We start from the raw sequence: 24978 nt of genomic DNA, 5'->3' as shown, positions 1-24978 counted from the left end.
TTTAAATCAAACTAATTTTTCCATAGAATATTCTGTGATTTGCCCACTCTTAATACACTTCAGCCAGACACATTCCCTTTGAAATTAATTCCAGTTTGTGAAATTCGAAAGGTGAAGACTAGAAGGAATGTAATTTCATATTGGTGGTTTCTGTTGCTGGGTAAACATTATTAATGTTTTCATAATGGCATAATAAGTGATTTAATTCACTAAGCACAGTAGACATATGGTACCATGTTCATATTAGCTATGCCCAGTATATGAAAATAAATCACTAAGTATAATCCATATGCCTATTTTTTTTTTACTAACCTACTGCATTTGAATATGAATTTGTCACTAGCAATGAAGATCTCCAGTTAATATGAACTATGGCAAGAAAGAATATACCATTAGATGTATAGGTTAATAACTAGAATATACAAAAAATGGTGATTAGCAATTCAGTTCTACAAATACTGAGATCATACTATGCGACAGGCCCTGTATTCTGAACTGGGGACAGAGGAGTGAATGAACCAAATCCAGCCCCTGCCCCACGGAGCCTAGCGTACAGACCAGGTTCCACTCTTGCCAGACTCACGATGCAGGTGATTGTGGCACATAGAGCAGCATGTCTTAATACGAATTCCAACCTCCTTCCTGTACTGCAGTACTTTCATGTCCTACTCAGGTTAGAAAGCTAAAAACTACACTTTCCAGACTCCGTGTAAATGAGTTTAGGATGTGATTTGGATTCCACTAATCAGGTGCACTTATCAAAGACCTGGATTAAAACTAAATTAAGTGGAGACCGGGCTGGCTACAGAATTCGTGGGGCCCAGTATAAAATGAAAGCACGAGGCCCCTGTATAGAAAGCAGGGGGTGGAACTTCTACCCTCCTTTTGTGGTCTTTTCCACAATTTATCAAGGTGGTTTCTTTTTTCTTTCTTTTTTTTTTAAGCCTCTCTTTTTGTTTGCTATTTTGTGGTGTGATCTCAGAAAGCAAGGACACTCAGATACGCGCGCAGACACTCACCGGGCCCAGGGTCCCTGCCCACGACTGGGCGCGCACTTGCGACCCACTGGCTGCTGCGTTTCCTCTCCCACCGACTGCCGGACCGACCGAAGCTTCCAGAAGTCCCGTCAGACATCTCTCTTTCCCAAGGGCTGGCACCCCAATCCACGGAGGATGGATGACTCTGAAAGTACTGCCACCTCCACGTCCAGATGCACTAGGCACCTGGATAGAGGCAAGTAAGAACCTCTCCCTGCAACTAAGAACGCGCGCTGTTACCCGCCAGGAGCACGGACCGTGCGGCGTTGCCCTGTCGGCGATCGAGGAGCGCATGCGCCTGACGCGAACCAATCCCAATCCTCCTCGCACACAGGGCCGGGTCAACCCAAGGGCCGGAGAGGCGGTGGTCACTGGGCAGTGGCAGGGAAGGAGAGCCCTGGGGTGCTAGGTCGTAGGGGACAGGCTGGCCGAGAACCTGTCACAGGGAAGTGGCAGGAGGAGGGAGCTGAGGCTCGAAGCTCCCCGTGAATAATCCACTGTCCCAAAGGACTTCTCAGAACACAAATTTTAAATCAAGAATTTTAGGATGGCAACGTCGGAGTGTTAAACTACGAAAGTGGCGCCCTTCTAAGGGTGGGACCTCGACTGGCTGCACAGGTTCTGTGTTCATGAAGCTGGTCCTGAGCGGAGAGAAAAGGTGGGAGGCTTTCATTTTGTGCCTGCGGATTTGGGCAAAGGCATTAAGGTTCTCCTGTCATCAGTTTCCTGCAAATTTCAAGAGCTTGTGAAGTTCCTGGCCACGTAGAAGCTGTGTGATTTTGGAAATTGGGAGTTGTTCCTAGAAACTCAGCCTAGAGCTTCCTCCTATAGCCCTTCAATAATTTTACAAACCATCAAATAACTGGCAATAATTCCCTTAGCCCAACCAGGAGAGTTCAGTTGCAAACAACAGAAACCACAATGGGTACAGTAGTATTATTCTCTCTGGAAAGGCATGAAATAGGAAGATTCCAGGAATAAACTGACTGCAGTGGCCACTGTTCAGGCACAAAAGAAAGCACTTCATATTGGAGAAGTTCATTCTGTGCTAGAAGAAAAACCAGTTATACTAAGGGAGAAGCATTATTAGAATAGCTGTGCCATTCTTCACTGCCCTTTTATATCACAAGAGTTGGAGAGGATTGTTGAAGCAGAGCAGTGATTAGATATGAAAGTGGGGAATCTAAGTAAATTGTGTCTTTGCTAAGAAAGAACTACAAATTGTCCCCCTGATATGGTAAGAAAACATGAAAAAAATCTACTTTAGATTTAAGTAGATCTACTTGCTTTATTATCTTGAGTAAGTAAATTAACTTCTCCAAGTCTCAGGTTCCTCTTACTTTCCTTCCAGGGTAAAGATAATATATAAAAAGAACCTGGAATAATATCATAGTATATATTCAGTATACAACGCATAGTATATATTCAGTAAAACTACTGTTATTATTATAATAAAATCAAAATTTTGTATAGAAACATGTGAATGGCTTTCCCAGGTCACATTACCCAACCAAAACTTTAAATAAAGCAACACCACTCCGATTCTCTATTGGATTCCTTGGCATCCATCTCCTATCCTCCCACCTGTCCATGCTCCAATCCAGTCAATTTACCCATCCACCCTCCCACTCACCCCTCTAACCTTTCTCTCTTCTAAAACTGGAACTGTTATGAGTTGTAATTTAATATTCAGAAGCCTTAAGATTGCCTAGTAGCCATCTACCACAGCAAGCCATAGATTAGAGATTTACTCCAAAATATAGTCTAAAATCCATATAAAATTTTCTCCTCAAAAAGTTGCTTCAACTTTATAACAATCACAGGGATGCTACATATTTCTGGTTGGCTGGGGAGGTGAACAGTGGAAGGCCGGTCTTCATGTCAGCTCTAACCACCATACTGAATATTGATGAGAAATCTTCCTATACTTTTGCATGTGCTATTACCTCAACTTGGGATTTCTTTCCCTGCTTTATCTGATAAATGTAAGGCCTATTTCATATTTTTACTCTTCTTTGAATCTCCCAGCACCCCCAGACAACTGATCACCGCCCCCCTGCCAGTTTGTACCTTGTGCACACCTCTGCATAGCACTTCCCATAATAAACTGCTAGTGCTTATTTACACATCTATATATTTGATGTATATATTTTTTAATCTGACACCTAACTCAGTTGGGCACATGGGGTGTTTGATACATGATGAATTAATCTAGAATTTTAAGAGGAAGCCCAAGCCCTTTGCTCCCAACTTCACCCCATGTAGGCTCAGTCTGAGGTTTCCCTCTTCAGTTATAATCAGCAGCTCCATCCATCCTTCCCTCCTCTTACCAGAGCTCCTGTGAATCCAGCTCACTGTGTGGGGCAGTGGCACGTCACCCAAATCTCATCCACCCATTCCCATACTCCTGTTCTGTCCTGGACCTTCTCAGACCTGTCCTAGCATTTTAAAGGTATGAGCAGAGAAAGACAAAGAAGTGAAAGAAAAGAGAGAGAGTTTCAGAAAGAAAAGCATGGTCAACAATGACAAATGTAGCACGAGGTAAAAGAGCTGTTGAAGTGCCTAACGTATTGTGCCCTACCGTGCTGTAGTCTCAAGCAAGACGTAAGGGGTAAAAACACCAACAAGGCAGATGAGTCCCTTGTCATTCTGGACCTTGCCTCCTACCATGCCACACACAGCAATCACAGCTCATAATTGCGACAAAGGAAGAAAATAGGGAGATGAAAAAAATGTTGCCCATGATAGTAAGCAGCTATCTATAATTAATCCTAAATTACTGCTATAGGTCAAGGCTTGTTCTAAAGACTATGTGTATAATTTCATTTAATCCTTATAACAGCCGTAGGGGAGAGGTACAATTATTTCCTCACTTATAGACGAGAAACTGAACCACAGAGAGGTTAAGTGATGTTCCCAAGGTCACACACCATGTGTTGTTCAGGAAAGGTCTCTCTGAGAGTGGATATCTGAGCCAAGACCTGAGGGATGAGAATGAACCACCCATGTGAGAGCTGGGGGAGAGAATCTGGGGCTATGGGAAGAACAAGTACCCAGGCCTGGAAATGGACAAGGGTTTGTGGGGTTTGAATTATAAAAAGGAGGTTGGTGGGGCTGGATGAGCCGGAGCGAGTGGGGAGAGCACAGGAGATGAGCCTGAGGGGAAGCAGGGGCTGGAACACGGGCTGGCAAGCCTCATGAGGAGACAGCTGGAGCGGCCAGAGTGGCTTGAGCAGTTGCAGTCGAGCCGTGGTAGCAGAAGGCAGGCTTAGCTGGTTGAGGAGAGAATGGGAGGTATACAAGTGGAGGCAAATATTCAAAACTGGATAAAGAAAACTAGCTTTAGAAAGGAGAGAGAGGATGGTGATGAGAGGCAAGGCGTGGGATTGACCAACTGTAAATACATTTAAATGCTGTAGAGAATGAAGTGAAGACAGAGGAGAGAGGAGGGGTGATGTCCTGAGCAAGGTCTGAGCATGCACCAGAGGGCTGGGATTCAGGGCCCAGAGGGGGGATTAGGTTCAGACAGGGTGAGGCAGAGTGATTCCAGTGTGGTGGAAGTGCTGCAAGGAAGGATGAGTTGGACACACGTGAGCTTATGGGTGGAATGGAAGAAAGCTGGAGAGTTCTCATCTCATTCTTCAGTGCTCTCTGTGAAGTTGGTTCCCCAAACACTGTATCCAACTCACCTATTGAACACTCATGTCCAAACTTTACTGCAGTCAGGGCTGAGACTCTTACCTCTCTTGGCCCTCATCCTGGGCTTGCCTGCCCAACCCCAAGTCAAGCTCTTTATGGGCTCACTGCTCCCCGTCCCTTCCCTGCTGACCAAGAGGTGTTCAGTACAACGTAATGCTTTGTGCTTGTTTTCCGGAGACCTAGTAATACCTAAACTCTTAAAATGGCAGTAATATATGCTCAAAATATAAAAATAATACATGAGAATTGATCTATCAAGGACCTTTATAACAAATGGCTCACCATATATGCAAACCTCACCCCATGAGATGACGCCAAAGGAATTTCATAGCTCCTTTATCAAGGAAACATTTCTGTAGAGGGTGGAGTGCAATCCTCTGAAGAGTCTCCTCTGGCATCACTGATATTGTCAACCTATATTTCACGTAGACTGAATGGGATCATGGATTCTGACAGATATAAAATTCCATGGGTGCAAGACATCAGTGAACATGTTCAATAAAGCTCGTATGATGAAATGACATGTTCATTCAAAAACACCTGACCACAGCTTACCCATCTCCTTTGAGAAAACTGTAATGGTTGTGTTCCTCTCCATCAATAATCAAGATAATGACAATCCATATAGAAAAGGATGAGTTACTTACATCAATCAAAACGTGTTTTATATACAGTTTACTCACTTTTGAGAAGTAAAGTCTCTCCTCTTATGAAAAGGCTGAAATTGTAGACTTGTAACAATTCTATAAGAAAACTTTCTCAAACTTTCAGCTGTAAGATGAATAAGGTCTGAGGCTCTAATGTATAACACAGTGATTATAGTTGATAACACTGCAATGTATAATTGAAATTTGGTAAGAGAGTAGAACTTAAATGTTCTTACCAAAAAAAAAAAAAAAGATAAATATGTGAGGTGATGGATGGGAGGAATTAACTAGAATAGATGGGAGGAATCTTTTCACAATGTATATACATTTTAAATCCTCATGATGCACACTTTAAATACCTTACAATTTTATTTGTCAAGTATATCTCAGTAAAACTGAAGAAGAAGTCAAATGATTTGTAAGCATCCTTCCCCCCGACCCCTATTTTTTTTTCTTCTTCAGCAGCAAGCAATAACAACAAAAAACAACTAAAAGTGGTTGAATAATGAAGGGGCTAATTTTTACGTAATAAAATGTCTCATGTAAGGCTGTGGAGAGCTGGTACATGAACTCCCTGATTCCATCAAGAACCCAGGGGACAGGGGCTTTCCTGGTGGTGCAGTGGTTGACAGTCTGCCTGCTGATGCAGGGGACACGGGTTTGTGCCCCGGTCCGGGAATATCCCACATGCCGCGGAGCAGCTGGGCCCGTGAGCCATGGCTGCTGAGCCTGCGTGTCCAGAGCCTGTGCTCTGCAACGGGAGAGGCCACAGCGGTGAGAGGCCCGCGTACCGGAAAAAAAAAAAAAAAAAGAACCCGGGGGCGGTCCTCCTCCTCCTGCCCCACCATTCTTGGCAGGTAGCTTTTCCCCACATGGTCATGAGATGGCTGCTGTACCACCTCACTATTCATCTGCCTCCAGAACCAAGGAAGCTTAGTTTATTCCTTTAAAAATGCTGTTTCCAAGTTTCATCCAACGACTTACATCTTACTGGCTAGAATTGGGTCATACAGTCAGCTCTAGTGGAAAGATCGTTGGAAAGGTGAATATTCTAGCTTTCAAGCCACTGTGTAGAAAAAAGCAAGAATGAAAGATTGTGAATGGCTTTTAAGCCGCCTTGTCTGCCTCTGTGGGCAAGGAGATGAGGAAGGAAGTTTATTAAAAAAATATTACTAGGTCATCCAAATATTCTAAATCACAGAAAGAGAACATTTCCTTAGCAAATATTGACTTTTATAAGTGTTACTGTTTGGCAGTACAAGGCAGATTTTATTGATTTAGCGAGTCAATGTAACAGTCATTACTTACTACTGAGATGGTTTCTCAATATGCTAAGGTCCTATTATGATTTGACCGTCAGCTGAGTTCGATTCTTCAAATGCTTTTATTTAAACCCTGGACACTTCTAGACACTCAGACTTCAGGACAGCACAGATCTCAGCCCCATTATTCCCATTCTAAGCTGTCTCAGGAAAAATAAAAGGGTTTGTCTAATTCTCTTAAGTATCAGCTAGATAGGGAAGCAAGATGCTAAATGGGCTCATTTATAAAGTGATTCTACATATTAGAGTCACCTAAGAACCTCTTAAGAAATTCTGATAAACTGATTTTTTAAGACCTCGCTAGATAATTCTAATGTGCAGCTAATGCTGGGTACTGCTGCATTAGAACAAAGAAGGGAAAAAAACAGAAATAGCATGGAAAACCATGAACAAGTTATTGAACCTCTATAGGCTCAGTTTTCTCATCTGTTGATTAAATTAGTTAATTCACATAAACATGTAGTTTGATGCATGGCATAGAGCAAACACTTAGATATTACTGTTTTGTTGATGTTAATATATTTTTGAAAAAAATCATTTGTGATCAGATGGAGTTTTTCCAAGGTAGGCAATAATATATAAGAGCATAGATCTTGAAGACAGCAAAATTTGGTACTTAAATCCCAGTTCGGCCACTTACTAGTTAATTTGACATTAAGCAGGTAAGCCATTTGATCTGAGTCTCAGTTTTCTCACCTATTAAATGTGAATAATACCCATCTCTCAGGTTGTGCCTATTAGAAGATACTATGTATGCTAAAGCATAATTTTCAAAAGAGTAAAATCATGACTCATATAAATATAAAATGGACATGTATCAAAGATTTTATTCAACTCTTCAGTTACTCAGGGAACCAATAAGATGGTAAGACCTGTTCAAATGAGAATCTGACTTAACAAAGCTTTATAATTTACCAGTCAAACTGCATTTGCCTTGTTATGAACAGGAATTATTTGCATTGCTATTTGTTTTTCACAGTTTAACAGCTACCCCTATGGAACTGTAAAATAATCTAGTCAATTGAAGGTACATATTCCTGGAATCAGATAATGCCCTGAGGGTCGCCTGGCCAATGCCTAGCACTCCACTGAAAGACACCAGTAATTCTCTTTGCCCACTTCCAAGTCCTGACATGTAGACAAAGTGCCCGGCAGGGTGTACCTGCCATGCAGTAAGTACTGATTAAATGGTGGCTCCAGTTCTTGTTATTCTTGAGTCATATGATTATTTACCTAGAAAACCCAAGCAAGTCAACTAAATGTATTAAGACAGATTTATCATTGCTATGACACTATGCATTTGTGCTTTACATTCCTCCCTCTACTGTAAACATAGCAATGATAGATTTTTTATGTAAAGAAAAATCATAGTCACATTCAAAAGCAGGATAAGAGAGAACCTGCAGCAATATGCAGGAGCCGAAGCCTCAGGCAGCCCAGCGTTGGACTTGCGTGGGGTGACAGAGCGTGGTCCCCTTCCTAAAGCTGGAGGCAAGGAGAGTCTTATCCTTTTCCAGCTCAATGACTAGATCTCTGATTATCTCCAGTCACGGAGCGAGGGACAGGAGCTCAAGCTACAACTAAGACCATATACTGGGCTACAGATGGTGGGGGAAGAAAGGGTGCAGGCAACCAAAAAACTGATAAACATGGAAGCTTGGAGAGGAGGAGGATGAAACACCCACATAAGATAAACCTTCAACTAAAATTTCAAAGAAAATGGGGAAAATTAACACTAGGAAACACAGCAAATAAACTTAACAACCAGAATATTAATAATTAACCAAGAATATGATGCAGCCATTAATTGTGGAAGACTATTTAACAACGTGAAAATATTCACGTGTGAAAAACGTGTTAAGGGAAGATGTATGTTTTAAAGACTGGTCTGCTTGTTGGCCATTCGCTTGTGGTTGCATTTCCACATTTCTAAGCTTCTCACCCCCCTCCGGAAAAACCCTGCCACTGCAGGAAGCCAGAAGTCTGTATATGCCGGTCTTTTCCATATTCCCTGGCAGAGTGGAAATGTGGAGGATTTCCCTTCTTCTGGAGGCAGCTCCCACACACAGCAGCAGCAGGTAAGCCTGAGCTCCTGACAAGCAACAGGGTTTGAACAGGAGGGTTCCTAGAATCCTGTAACATCGGCAGGATGTTTTGTTTCATTTCATTTTTAATTTTAACTACATTTCATTTCCATCCAGGTCAAGGGACAATTGAGAAAAAGGTTCTATCCTAAATACATAACCAAGGAAGCGTAGAAGGGCTCTCGATGCCATTGTTTTGAAGTTAGCCTATCAGTAATCATGATTGAAACGTAACCCCGATGGCTTGCACAAGCCGAATAAAATGCCTCGCATTGCAGGATGCTATAAAGGCTGCTTAGCTTCATTTCTAGTGCTGCACAGCTCCCTGCTCCCTGTACATCAGCTGCAGTGGGGTTCCAGCAGCCTCAAGGCATGTGATTGTGGCTGGGGTCTGGGCAGCAGCATCTTCCTTCCTGCTTCTCCCGTCTTAGGCATGGCAGTGGCTGCCAGCAGTTACTATTCTTTAGGTAAACTTAACAGCTTCCATTTTTTGCTCCTCCAATCTTTCCAACCACTCTTCTGCACTGTATTCCCTCTACTGGTCCTCACTGCCTGAGCGGACAATGACTGACAGTTGGCTTCACCAGCAGAATACAGATGGCATTCAGCAGTGTCATAAGTGCCGAAAAATTGGAGGAGCAATGATACTTGAGGAACTGTGAATGCCAGCAGGAACTGACCTTTTTTTCTTTTTTTTTTTTGGCCACACCTCACAGCATGTGGGAACGTCCCTGACCAGGATCAAACCCGCACCCCCTGCAGTGGAAGCATGGTGTCTTAACTGCAGGACCACCAGGGAACTATTATGCTAAAGAAGTAAGCAACTTACACAGTACAACTGTTTTAGCATATCTACAGAGAGGAGGCCGGTTTTATCTGGTTAGCAGGATTACAGGTGATTTTTATGTGGCGAGAAGATCACAAATGCTGGAACCAGCCTATCTATAGACTCAAATCCCAGCCCTGCCACTTCCTAGGTGTGTAGCCTTGGGCAGGATTTTTAACCTCTCTGCCTGGTTTCTCCAAATGCAAAGTGGTTGTGGTTGACATAATATCTCAAAAAGTTATTTGAAGAAAAATAGTGGGTTAATGAAGTTGAAGAACATAGAAGAGAGCCTGACATATAGTATTATATAAGTGAATTTTAGAAATTATTTTTTAAATTTTTCTTTATTTTCCAATTTTAAAAAAGGATATATAATTGACCAGAAAACATGTCATATGTAAAAAGAAAAATGTGACATACATAGAAAGTAAATATAAATGACCTTAAAGTTATTGTTAAATTTGTAATTTTTACCGTGTCACAGAGCTGTAGCAGCGACTCTGGCAGACTGTGGGAGGGGACTGCACAAGGGTGTGAAGGAGGCGGGGATCATTGTGGGCCATCTTGGAGACTGGCCACCGCAAATCTGGAATATGAAGACCACTGTCATGCTTATTGCCAAATTAAATTTTCCTTGAGTCAGTTAGTAATGCATGCAGCTAGGAGTAATAGGAGTCCCAGCCAATGGTGATTTAAACAAGGAAGGAGTTTATTTCACATCACAAGAAGTCCCACAGTAGGCAGTCCGTAGCTAGTATGGTGGTCCAGGATACCTTCAAGGACCCAGGCTCCTGGCTTTTAGCTTTATCACCCTTAGTGATGACAGCAGCACTTCCAGAGCCCTTTGGCAGAAAGAGACCATGTGGCACCAGCAGCCTTCCTTCCCTTTACACGTCATTGGCCATAATCCCATCACGCAACTTCTAGCTGTAAGGCAAGCTGGGTCACTGAGTTTTTCGATATTCTAGCCTCTATAGTAGATGAAGGCAAGAAAAGCCAGGAAAACTGTACTGATGGAGGTCACAAGTTTCTAGCATGTTTCCTAAGTTCAGATTTTGAATGCTGCATTTTCTTTAGATCACGAGGTAAAAAATTATAGGAGCTACATTATGACATAAAAGAAGCACAGGGCCTTACATGTAACAGGTTCTTATTAATCATTTCTTGAGTGGATATGTTAGATAAGCATTAACCCTACACAAGCTTTTCCTGAAATGACTTTGTATTCTATTTTCATTCATTGGGAAAAATAGATTTTCCATCACTAGGAAGTAAAAAAACACACTAATTCTATGTAGTCTACTTTTCTCTTAATTTTAGGACTTTATTTCAGGCTTTGATCTGTGCATGAAATGCTAAGCCCAGCTGCACTTCAGCTCTATGCTTCCCCTGCCACCCCGGGGCTTCCAAATCTTTTCTGCTACCCTACAGCCCTGTCCTCAGACATAAGTTTTTTTTCTATAATTGTTCTTTTTGGTTCAGAATTTTCTTTCTTAAATAACATAAAAATAAAAGTGATAGGGCAAGATGATTAAATATATTCCCTTCAGAAAAACAAAATGTTAGAAGAAACTAACTTTGTAAATAGACAACCTGAAAAGCAAACTGCATTCTGAAAAGACCATGAAAGGCCAACATAGCATTTTTGTACTTCAAAAAAATGTCTTCTACTTTCATACCAAAATTGACTTTAAAATTGAAGCTGTTAAAAATACACATTTAATTTAGTAGCTTTTAATTCACAGAGCTTTTTCATGGGTGGGGTGCAAAGTGGTGAGCTTAATTTTGCCACAGAGGAATATACTGCCTGTGTACAAGTCAGGCTGTTTACTAAGAATAGACTGTGGGCAGCTGGATAATTAAAAAGTGCTTCACATAATTGAAGTTCTGGTGAGGAAGTGATTAAAGTCATGGCCTTGCCTGCTGGGTGTATACAAACTACTTTAAAACCTGGATACTGGAATGTATGGCCTTAAAAGGATTGCATTAAGATGAAAAACATGTAAAAGGCCACTGATAAACCATACTTTCATTTTTAAATAGAACTTGAATCACTAAAATTTTACACTGGTTTTACATGAATAGTGAAACTTGCTACACCTATTAGAAATATAGAAAAACATCTTTTTAAAAAGGGTAGCTTATGCTTTTACTCAATACAAAGGAAAATAAATTGCAGACAAATTTTTATTTAGCCATTTCAGCATTAACAAACATTTTAAATATTATTCAGTAATCTCTAGCTTTGTGAGTTACTAAAATTTTAAAGTATTGAAAATTAATTTTTGTTACTTGTAAAAGAACCAGATACTGTTTCTTTCTTAGACTAAATTACTTAAAGAATTAGGCTATCTTTTAAAGGTTAAACAGTATGATTAGGCAACTATTATCAGTGGCTACTTTGGGGAGTGGAATCTGGGATGAGAAGCAGCTGAAGTAATACTTTTCACATCATATTCTTCAGTACCCTCTGAATTTGTTTTTAAACAAACATATATTATCTTCATAATTAAATTATTAATGATAAAATTAAGTTAAAAACTGTGTGAGACCAACAATCACTGAAGAAACTGAAAAAGAAGTCATGAAATAGAATTACCTTGACTGAAACTTGAAAAGGAGCTTCATATATAAGAACAAGTTTCAAAACAGTAAGGCCCAATCTAGATCTAGAATTATCTTAAGAACAAACAGAAAAACTGAAATGATTACATGTTATTTTATGTTAGTTTTTTTTTTTAAATCTATCCTAAAAATCAAGAAGCCCCAAATTCCTTCTTACTAAATGTCAGTTTACCTGTTAACAAAAGGAAAGAGCATTTTCCTCATCTTCTTCATAGTAATTTTGAAGTCTCATTAGCATGCTTTTATTACGAGACTCAGGGTTTCCAGGCTAGATGTGGACCCCTATGAAGTCAGTTAAAGATAAAAAAATAATTTAAATGATTATTTTACAACATTAAGTTTTATTTTTAAAGTAATTTTATATTGCACTATTATAAAACCAATAAATGATGGAGTTTACAGTCCCAGACTAAATTATCAAGGACTGAGAAGGGGAGAGGATGGGAAAAGTAGCAAATTCCTTGTTTCCATGAAAAGTCACTGAAACAGAATAAAACCAATGGAATAGGCACAATTTATCAGACAAATATGAAGAAAAAAGTATGCAGAGGTACATATTTATACCATCTAATTATAATTCAAGGCAAAAAAAAACATAAAATAAGACAATGAAGCCTATTTAAATAGTATAATTTGTAATAAAGACATAAGTCATCAACCTTGTGGCTACCCTGAAAGGATTAGAAAGTGAATGGCCTTAGCCATCATTTAACAGGCATAGATAATATCCAAATAACAACATTAAATTACATAGAATAAAAATATTTCATGCAGAAGGAAAAATGGACAGAAGTAGACATGCAGTAGAAGACTTTAATATACATCAGCATTACTCTATGACAGATAAAATGGACAAAAGAAGGAAGATTTAGAAAATTAATAATGAAGTAAAAGAGATACTTAATGAATTCCCAACAGCAGAAATTACAAAGACCATATTTTTACTATAATATAAAAATGAAAGCAAGGAAATCTTTAAGAACACATATATGAAATAAGAAAAATACAAACAAGCCAAAAAATGAAAACCAGGCACACACACACACACACACACCTACACACCTCACTCACTAGTATAGGAAATGGCCAGATATAAATTGAAAGCATTAGAGTCCTTCATTACTTAAACAGAATAAAAATAAATTACTGCAATGGGTTAAAATAGACATATATATACATACATAATCTGTCTGTAAGAATATACTGAAGAACCCAAAACCTTATTTGTCACTTTTGGAGGCTGCTAGGCACTCACTCATTATTCTAAAAATTGAATCAAGCATTTCAGCTTTCTGTGTCAGGATAATTAAAGAGTTGACGAGGTAAAGTATTTTTTTTTTTAATAGAAAAGGTGTAACGAATAAATGCAGAATAATAATAGAATTAGAAAATCACCATATTAAGATTTTCTAATAAAATAACAGACTTGTCAGTGATCATCAATGGCTGCTTAAAAGCATTTGATAAAAAGTTGATGTAATTATTTTTTAATGAATGAATCAGTCTGACATCATCTGAATCCACTGATCCGTTTTAATGTTAATAATAGTAGGACAACCAGATATTACATTGCTCCTAATGTGAGGCAATTGAAAGCATACAGCACCACCAATGAAGTGTTCTTGCCAAAAACACTGAAAGCTGAATTCAATCAAGATTTTGGACCTAACTACTGGTTTACAGGAAAGACAGGAGATGGAGAAACATGTTAAATAATGTCATGAGGATATAATCAGCCAAGTACAGACTGTAAGAAATTCTCTAGGGCAAATGACCCAATGTATTCCATAAATAAATGCAAATGTTCCATAAATAAATGAAAAATAAAGGAAGGGAAACTGTTATAGACTTAGGAGACATGCCCACCAAATGCAATGTGTGGATTTTGTCCGTATCCTGATATAAATAAATCATTTGTAAAAAGACATTTTAAACACAAATGATACTTAACAAAAGTACAGCGTTAAATAGTAATACTGCTAATTACAATCTTATACTGCCTATTTAGAAAAGGCAAGAGTATCAGCTGGAAAACTAACAGAATTAATTAGTAACGTGACTAAAAACAATATAAAATTATTACTAATAGTATTTGTATATACTATTCGTCAGTAGTTAGAAGCTAACAATTCTTAATAGCTACACAAAAACTCCAAATACTTAGAAATAATTTTACAGAGAAATATGTGTAAGCAGTTTGAAGAAAACTATAAAACTTATACTGATAGATACAAATACTTAAATTAATTGGGAACTAGGGTTAAGAAACTCCATTTTATACTCTCTCCCATTGCCTTAATAATCATTAAACATTAAATGTGCTCCATCTTACCATACACCTCATTCTTTACTCTTATCAGTCCATTAATCAATAACATATGATAGGTAACTTATTCGTTTCTTTTAGTAAAAATGTCTCCCTTTACTTGGGAACCCAAAATCATTAACTGAAGTAAATGGTTACAGAATTGCCTCATTATTAGCAGTTGGATAGAGAATCATAACTGGATCCTTTTGCCTTTAACGATTTGGGGTTTGCTAATCTATTTCTGAACTATTTATTAGGAAGTTATTGCAGCCTCATAAAGCTTTATCATGGGGGCCAAAGTCTTCATTATTTCCTATGGCCTAGATTCATTAAACATAGCTCTGCTTGGCTAACTAACATACACATAGCAGCCCACCATTTATAATGCTCCCACCATCAGCACCAACCCCATGACTGTAAATCAGCTTAGGGAATCTTGTTGTCCTAGCCATTCCAGGTACCCCCAACTGAGCATTTATGGTGAATTACTGTCTCATTATAATCTACTTATAGCAGGAATTAATGCCATAATCATAGGCTATTGCTCTCTTTACATATTTATCAAGCCATAAAAGGACATCGCATTGAATCAATTAAACTCTAATGTGTGAATACATTCTAATAATCTTGCACATCATCAGCTATCACAATAAACTCTCAATTTATTATTGGTTCAATTATTTATAAATTAAATAAAACATTTGTGACTAGACATAAGCTTACATTTTTAATAAAGCAAGAGGTTTTCTGAGAACTGTAGAGAGAACCTGCATTTATCAACTGTAAAATACTAAAAAAGTTATCCACAGACTTAGAATTTAAAAAGTTAATAAAATTACAAATAAGTGTAAATCTCAACCATACATATTATTTTGCTTCAATCATTTTCCCATTGCAAATGATAACTTTACCCCTGCTATTTCAAAGCCAAACCACACTGCTCACCATACAATGTAAACTATGTGTTCCTCTGGAAGAGAAAAAAATATGGGAACTTCCCTGGTGGCACAGTGGATAAGACTTCACACTCCCAATGCAGGGGGCCTGGGGTTCGACCCCTGGTCTGGGAACTAGATCCCACATGCATGCCACAACTAAGAGTTCACATGCCACAACTAAGGAACCCACAAGCACAACTAGGGAGACCGCCTGCCACAACTAAGGAGCCCACGTGCTGCAACTAAGGAGCTAGCAAGCTGCAACTAAGACCCAGCGCAACCAAATAAATAAAATAAATAAATATTTAAAAATATATGTAACATTCAGAGAGAGAACAGAGGAGAAACTGAGGTGGTAAACAGGCTAACAATACACCAATTTCTGCTTCCATATAACAGGTTATAAGTAGTCTGGATGAGCCATGGATTAGAGAGCCTGATTGAGGAAGGGCATAGGGATTCTGGCCCACCCATCTACCATCTCAGATCCAAAGGCATCTGGAGTTAGTACCAGTTCTCCCCCAAGGGGCATAAGAAGAAATTCACAGTGTCTTTCACAAGAGAAAGGCTGGAACATAAAAGCAAATACCAGCTCAGCATGCATTTCTTAAGGCAAAGGGTCCCAATCAGTGCCACACGTGGGTTACAGATATGGAGATACTGATCTTCTCAACCCATAAAGTGATCTGGTCAAGACCTATGTGGGCTAGAGCTCTGGGCCAGAAACTTCTGGCTATAAGCACCCTCCTCTATTTACTATAATGTCACATAAAGAATATTATTTTCCATATGTGTTATGGTTTTTAAAAGGTTAGGAAGCACCGTTGTAAGGGAAGGAAATAGGTCTTAATCATCTTTGTACGTTCAATAAGTCATATTTTCTGAGGGGGCAGTTGCCAGTGCTGGACATGGCTAGACACTGAGAATTCAGGCTTGGCCCCTGGCAGAAGACTGCTTCTGGGGGTCAGAGAAACCAGCAGAGATTTGGGTGGGTTGGTGAGAAATGGAGGAAAACACTGGAGACTTAAGGGTCTCAAACATACAGCATGTTTGCTCATAAAGCCATTTCCTGAACTCTGAAGCCTAGGTGGGGCAAACTGGCTAAAATCTTAACCTGAAAATCTGTGAAGAACAGAATTACCTGCACTCAATCAATGCTGAAGAGAAAAAGACCCATCAGATTCTTAGTTCAAAGTCCAAAAGAGACATGTCATAGAAAAAGGGATGACCAGAGGTAGACTTGGACGGAGTCTTACCAAAACAATAGCCCAGCCTTGAATCAGCTGATTGGATTAAGGCAATTGGCCTGTCCTCACTCAGTCTACTTAACAGAAAAAGGGTAGACCTTCTTTGGTGAAATATAAAGCATCTTTAGCTTCTACAGCTTTTTTAATAGAAGAAAATTTAGAATAAATGATATTTGACTGATCTAGAAGAGGAATCAAAGGAGAGAAAAAGGAACATAAAACAGGTGGATCAAATAGAGAAAAAAGATCAATATAAATCCAACTATATTGGAAATTACATTAAATGCGAATACGCTAAGATATTCAGATAGGGATTATCAAACTGAAAAAGCAACAAGCAAACAAACAAAATATATTTTGTGACTTACAAAATAAAATATAAAGCCACAGAGGGGTTGAAAATAAAAGCATGGAAAAAGATACACTATGTAACCACTAAATGAATGAAAGCTGGTAGGACTACACTAATATCAGACAACACAGGCATTGGGGCAAGAAGCATTATTAGAGATCAATAAAGACACTTAATAATGATAAGAGGAGTTAACCACAGGAAAACATCACAATTCTAAATTTGTATGCATACAGTAACAAAGGTCGAAACAGAAACAGAGAAAACTGACAATTAAAATGAGAGATAGAAAAATATACAATAGTAGGAGATTTTTACATACCTTTACTATTAGAAATTTGATACAACTGGGAGACGTAGAGAAAACTGCTTTCCTGACTTACTTCCTACCCCACCTCCCAACACATAGATAAAAAGTAGAATTTGGCTGCCATAAGGAGGAAGAAAAGGAACACTGATAACCCTCCCCACCATGAGGCCCTAAAGGACTGCTGAAGACTGAGGCAGGACCAGCAAAACTGAGACAGCCTCTTGCTTCATCACAAGCTTAGCACTGAGTAGCAAACAACAGTCTATTGGGGAAGGGACAAGAGAGTGGAGAATGACACCCTCTATGGTGCAGGTGTGCAGGGACTGCTGAAAGTTGAGAGGGGAGGGGCATACTGAGAAAAACTGTTTGGCACCCCCAAACCCCACAATAAACACAAGGTAACTGCTGGAGAGATTTGAAATTTGTGGGCTCTGAAGGTAATCACAACAAAGATACTCAAACCAAGTTAAACTACTGAGTACATTGATTCATCCCTCCACACTAATGGCATGACAGAAGAAGAGTTGTACCCAATCCTGGGCATAAATACTATGTATATGTCTACTATTTGTCTACCCACAATGTACATTGTTCAATCAAAAATTATAAGACGCAGAAAAAAGCAAGATTAAAAAAAAATCCATTGTCAAGATAACAGAACTAGATCTAGCAATGATCTAAATGTTGGCATTATTAGACAGCAACTTAAAAATAACTATGATTACTGTGTTAAAGGAACTAGTGAAAAAATGGAGACAATATGCATAAACAAATGGGAAATTTCAGCAAATGGAAACTATAAAAAAGTTAAACAGATATGCTACAAATTAAAAAAAAAGCACAACATCAGAGATAAAGAACTTCTTCAAAAGATTTATTAATAGACCAGAACCAACCAAGAAAAGAATCAGTGAACGGAAAGATAGATCAATAGAAAGTATCCAGACCAAAACGAAGAAAAAAGAGAAAGAGACAGAAGAAAGAGAGAGAGAGAGAGAGAGAGAGAGAGATGGGTGGGGGAGATGGGGGGGGAGAAAGGAAGGAAGGGAGGGAGGGAGGGAGAGAAAGAGAAGACAGAGCATCCAAGAGCTGTGGGACAATATCAAAAGCCTAATATACATGAAATGAGAGTCCCAGAATGAGGAGAAAGAGAGAACAAAGCAGGAGAAACATTTGAAAATGCAATGGCTAAAAATTATCTGAAATTAATGAAAGACAAAAACCCTCCAAGATCTAAGAAGCCTAGAGAACACTAAGGATGAGTTTTTAAAAATAAAATAAAAAGGAAAAATCTAGACACATCATAGTTAAACTATAGAAAATCAAAGATAAAGAGAAAATCTTGAAAGTAGCGGGGTGGGGAAAAAAAAACAAGAATCAATACAGAGACAAAGATAGGATTGACATTGTACTTCTTGTCAGAAGTTATGGAAATCAGAAGACAATGAATTCCATTAGAGAAATGAAAGAAAAACAAAAGTCAACCTAAAATTCTATGCAAAGTGAAAATATCTTTCAAAATGAAGACTAAACATTTTTTTCCAGAAAAAGATAAAGTGGGAGACCTTACTTCTAACAGAATTACACTGCAAAACACATTAAAGGGTTTTTCAGACATAAGGAGTATGATACCAACTGGAAAAATAGATCAAAAAAAAAGAAAAAGTGCCAGAAATGGTAAGAATGAGGGTAAACATAAAACATATTTTTTCTTATTTTTAATCACTTTGAAAGATAACTGTCAAAGCAAATATAGTAACAATGTATTGTGAGGTTTATAGCAAATAGAGGAGTAAAATGTTATAAAAATAATAGCAAAATGGATGGGAGAGAGACAATGAAATTATACCATTTTAAAGTTCTTAGATTATAGGTAAAGTGTTATGTTATTATGTGAAGGTAGACTGTAAGGACTTAAAGATGTATGTTTTAAACTGCTAAAACAAAAAAACAAAAAACTAATAAGCCAATAGTGGAGATACAAATTAAATAGTAAAACAATATTTAATTAATCCAAAAGATGGAAGGAAAAGAGAGAAAAAGGAAACTAAACAAATGGGACAATTAGAAAACAATTAGCAAGATGGTAGATTTAAATTCAACCATATTATTAATTATATGAAAAGCAAATTGTCTAAACACCTCAGTTAAAAAGCAGAGACTGTCATATTGCTATCTACAAGAAAATTCCTTTAAATATAAAGGCACAGATAGCCTAAAATAAAAGTATTAAAAGTAAATATAGCATGCAATCACTAATCAAAAAAAAGCTGGACTGGCTCTATTAATACGAAACAAGGTAGACTTTAGAACAATGAATATTATCAAAGATAAAGAGGGACATTATATAATATTAACTGTCAATTCAACAAGATATAACAATCCTACTTGTATATACACTTAACAATAGAGCTTCAAAATATATAATGCAAAAACTGATCAAATTGAAAGGAAAAATAGGCAAATTCCCAATTATAGTTGGGGACTTTAATACAACTCTTTCAGTAATTGAAACAAGTAGACAGAAAATAGCTAAGAATATAAGAAGACCTGAGAAATACTATCAACTAATTTGACCTAAAACAAATCAAAACAAACTTCAAAGGACTGAAACCATTCAAGGTATATTCTCTAATCACAAAAGAATTTAACTGGAAACCAACTACAGAAAGATATCTGAAACATCTCCATGTGTTAGGAAGTTAGAAATTAGATAAGTAGAAAATAACCAACTGCCTGGAAACTAGGATTACATTCATAAATAATCCATGGATTAAATATTAAGTCAAAATAGAAATCTACAATTATTTTAAACTGAATGATAATGAAGATATGATATACCAAACCTTGTGGGATACAGATAACCAGTGCTTAGAGGGAAATTCCATATCCAGAGCATATATAAAGCAGACTGTCCTCTCCAGTGTAGGTGGGCATCATCCAATCCACTGAGGGCCAGAATAGAACAAACACAGTGGAGGAAGGGAGGATTCATTGGCTCTTTGCCTGACTACATGAGCTGGGACATCAATCTTCTTTTGCCCTCAGCACTCTTGGCTTTCAGGCCTTTAGACTCAGACTGGAATCTATACCACTGGCTCCCAGGCCTTTGAGGAATGCCACTGGCATTCCCAGGACTCCAGCCTGCAGACAGCAGATCATGGGACTTTTCAGGCTCCATACATAATCACATGAGCCAATACCATATATATTGTTTTTCTGGAAAATACTAACACAACCTAGAATCTGTCATATAGAGTGAAGTAAGTCAGAAAGAGAAAAACAAATACCGTATGCTAACGCATATATATGGAATTTTAAAAAGCGGTACTGATGAATCTAGTACCAGGGCAGGAATAAAGACGCACACGTAAAGAACAGACTTGAGGGCATGGCAGGGGGGAAGGGGAACCTGGGATGAAGTGCAAGAGTAGCACTGACATATATATACTACCAAATGTAAAATGGATGGCTATTGGGAAGCTGCTGCATAGCACAGGGAGATCAGCTCAGTGCTTTGTGACGACCTAGAGGGATGGGATAGGGAGGGTGGGAGGGAGGCTCAAGAGGGAGGGGATATGGGGATATATGTATACATATAGCTGATTCACTTTGTTGCACAGCAGAAACTAACACACTGTAAAGCATTCATACTCCCAAAAAGATGTGGAAAAAAAAATTTTTAACTCTGATTAAGAAGGACAAACTTCCAGTTACAAAATAAATGAGTCATGGGGATGGAATGTACAACATGGGGAATATAGTCAGTAATATTGTAATAATTCTGTATGGTGACAGATGGTAACTAGACTTATTGTGGTGATCATTTTATAATGTATAGAAATATCAAATCATTATGTTGTATACCTGGAAGTAACATCGTTTATAGGTCAATTACACTTCAATTAAAAAAAAAAAATCTGGACTTCCCTGGTGGCACAGTGGTTAAGAATCCACCCGCTAATGCAGGGAACACAGGTTTGATCCTTGGTCCAGGAAGATCCCATATGCTGCAGAACAACTAAGTCCGTGCGCCACAACTACTGAGCCTGCGCTCTAGAGCCCACAAGCCACAACTACTGAGCCCACATGCCACAACTACTGAAGCTTGTGCGCCTAGAGCCCGTGCTCCGCAACGAGAAGCTGCCACAATGAAAAGCCCGCACACCATAACAAAGAGTAGCCCCCACTCGCCGCAACTAGAGAAAGCCTGCACACAGCAACGAAGACCCAACACAGCCATAAATAAATAAATAAATAAGTATAAGTAAATAAGTAAATTTATTAAAAAAAAAAAAAACGTTGTACACCTTAAACTAACACAATGTTAATAAAAAAAAAAATCTGTTACTCAGGCAGTTCCAAAGTAAATGAAGGAGGGGGAAAAAAGAACCAGAGATATGACTAAACCCCTCATGACCACAAATATTATTGATATTTATTTTAAAAGACTGGTTAGTTCACATCTTAATAAACTTCACGTAGAATTAAAAGACCAAACAAAAATACTGATCAGCAAGTCCTAATTAAGAAAGTGAAAAGGCAATTCACAGAGAAGTAGAAACTATTTTATATAACTCCAATGAAAATTCGTATCTGGAATTCACTTTATACTAACTACAACCTAACCTGACTTTTAACAACAAAAGAAAATTTTAATATAAATGGATAATACAATAAATAGAGATGTGGGAGAATAAACACCAGCTTCGGGTATTACTTAAACTGCTAACAACTAAATATTAGTGAAAAATAAAAATATAGCCTTCTAAAATTATGAACAAATATTAATATTTACAATTACAGAATTCCAAATAATTTTCAAAGCATGTTCACATTTCTACTTGACAGTTATAACTAAATTGAGAGATGATGTGACCAAATTTATATTCATTTTAATGTCGAATGAGAAGATTTGTTTTTACTAGATGCCAGGCACTGGCTAAGCAATGGAATGGCATAACAGAAGTAGTTCTGCCAGCATTGAATTGTTACTTCAGGATAAATGGCTAAATTGCAGATTATTGTAGCAAATGGCATGAACAATTCTGTGTTTCAAGAACCTTGAAATTTCTCATGGCATTTGATACAATAATTCACATCTAGGCATTTATCTTAAAGTCATAATTTGATGCAGGCAATGAATTGTACATGATGATGATATTCACTGCAGAAACATGGAAACAACTATGCAACAATGGAGCAATAATTATTATGATGTATCCAGAGGTAATGGGACAGTAAGTTTATTGGTAGTGCGTGATCATTCTCATTTTACCCTATCTTGTCAATACTAGGATTACCTCTTTTAAATTACTGTAGGGAAAAAAGATTAGTTTTCATTTACAATTCTTTACTAATAAATCTGAACATCTTGTAAAAATGTTTATTGGTCATTAGTAATTCTTATTTTATGAGTTGCCTGTTTTTATCCTTTGGCCATTTTATCTGATGGACCTTTATATTTTATTAATTTGTAACAGCTCTCTATATGTTGGGCAGGAAAAAGAAAGTATAGAAATCTTTGTGTCTGTTTTACCCTCAAGTGTTATGCTTGGAGTTTTGGCATGAATCAGATCATTAGAAATTACAATTCCTGTTTCTTAAGATGCTTCAACTTCTGATAGTTTTCAACTTCATGGATACTATCAGAAAGGTTAAAATACAATTTTTCAAGTAAGATAAGTTTAAAATAGTAAAAGCCAAGATAGACTTCTAGCATAGAAATGAAAATTTATAAAGTTTTAAGGTAATTAAGTGTGCTTATCTGTAGAAGTGAAAACAAATCTTTTAAAAATGAAAAAGTTTTAGGTAGTATTACATTCAGGTAACATTCAAGAAGTTTTATTATTTTATTATTCAAGAAGTTTAATTATTAAGATGAAATTATTTATTTTTACTTAAGGACCATTTACACATATCTTACCACCTTGGGTTTAGATGTCCTCTTTAGTTAGTTCTTTTTTTTAAATGATAGGGAAAGATATCTATTTTACAAAAAAGCTGCAAAAAATAAACTTTAAGCTTGCCAAAAGCATTCACAGTATATAATTAAAATGTTTCTAATCAAATAATGTATGATAGTTAATCACAGGTTTACTTTTTATAGTTTTAGCCATAATCAATTGTCAATATTTTCATCTACTAATAACAAACTAGATATAAAGGGCTCCTAACAGTTCTTCCCTCCAGTGCCCACCCCAAACTATGCCTACATAAGAAGAAAAGAAGAAAGATACTAAAGTTATTTTTAAAAATAAGACTAAGCTTTAACATTTTAAGGAAATCTTAAATTTCAAGGAAAATATTATTTTTAAATGTTTGTGTGTGCATCTGTGTGTGTGTGTGTTATCTGAAAGTACTGCAACTAGTTGTAATGTTAAATAAATCAAAACTACTAAGTTACACTTGGGATTTAATCAACTTCCCAATTCAGTAGCATCAAAAGAAAAGAAGACAACATATGGGATTTTTTATTAATTCTTAGACAAGAAAAAAAGAGAGAAATTCCAGTTAAATTATCTGAAGCAAACAGCTATTAAGTGAACCCATTCTATTGAATACCTTCCTGACTCCCAATACCAGCTCCCTCCCATTTTCCACTGTGGCCTCTGGAAAGCATATCTGATTATAAACAAGGTCTCTACACCCTAGTCTATTCAGCCTCTACCTCTGCCTGAACAGAAATCTGACCCCTCACCTAGGAAACTGCTTCCCTTGCAGCCCTCAGGAATGAAAGCTACTCATTCTCCCAGACTCCATATAATTTCCCTTTAGTAGGCAAATCCCCTCTCCCTACTCTGAAGATCAGATCTAGTGGCAATATCACTAACCCATCATCTATCTGTCCATCCAACAAATACGTACTTAAGTGCCTGTTACGTGCCAGGCACTGTGTTAGCTATAGGCTACAGAACAGTAAATCCTCATAAGGGTTAAAATCTAGTGAGACAAATATGAAACATAATTACACTGAGGAGGGGGACAAGGCCTTAAGGCCATGAATGTGAGGGCCAGGACATGCAGGGCCTTGAGGGTCATGTTGAGGACTCTGGATTTTATTCTAAATGCAATCAGAAACCACCGATAGAGTTTCAAGGCTTCATTCCTCCCTGGAGTCATTACTCATCCACTCACACTTAACCAGGATGCTTGTCCTTCAGCTCTACCCAACGCCTTCTGCATCCCAGAAAGCTTCACACCCAAGGCTTCTCAGCTCAACATCCTGGACTCCAGTGACCTCCAGCTCCTCCTCAAGCAGGATTCTCTCCACTTTTTCCTTGTCCCAAATTACTCCACCTCTGAAAATCAAATTCCAGTATTCCATTCTCAGGCCATAACCTCTCACCAAGCCTACTCTTCTTCCACTCTATACCTATCATGCCTGTCCTTCAACCTTTAAATTATTATCTGACTAGAAAAAAACAAATGAAATATAATCTCATCAGAATAAGTGAAAAGTTACTACTATTTCCTCCACCCCTACCAAGGCATGTAGGCTTTTCTACGCCTTCCTCCATGCCCATATCAACATATGTGAACTTATATACACAAATGGAGAGATGCTTGTTTTGATTACAAAA

General features: G+C 37.8%; 1 protein-coding gene across 1 annotated transcript in view; it reads right to left on the bottom strand.

Annotated features, from left to right (window-relative positions):
• Positions 1-1331, bottom strand: part of LOC309974465 (large ribosomal subunit protein eL6-like) — a gene marked incomplete at both ends in the record, with an annotated part of 68477 nt that extends 67146 nt beyond the window's left edge. Inside the window, one exon of the mRNA XM_082859096.1 lies at positions 1020-1331. Within this exon, the coding sequence (XP_082715222.1) occupies positions 1020-1331 (312 nt within the window). The remainder of the gene's footprint in view (positions 1-1019) is intronic.
• Between the last annotated feature and the right edge of the window lie 23647 nt (positions 1332-24978).

Source organism: Leucopleurus acutus (genome assembly GCF_964270905.1).
Source record: "Leucopleurus acutus genome assembly, chromosome: 2".
NCBI classification, from domain to species: domain Eukaryota; kingdom Metazoa; phylum Chordata; class Mammalia; order Artiodactyla; family Delphinidae; genus Leucopleurus; species Leucopleurus acutus.
Note: the sequence above shows the minus strand (reverse complement) of the source record. Positions and strands in the feature narration are given on the sequence as shown.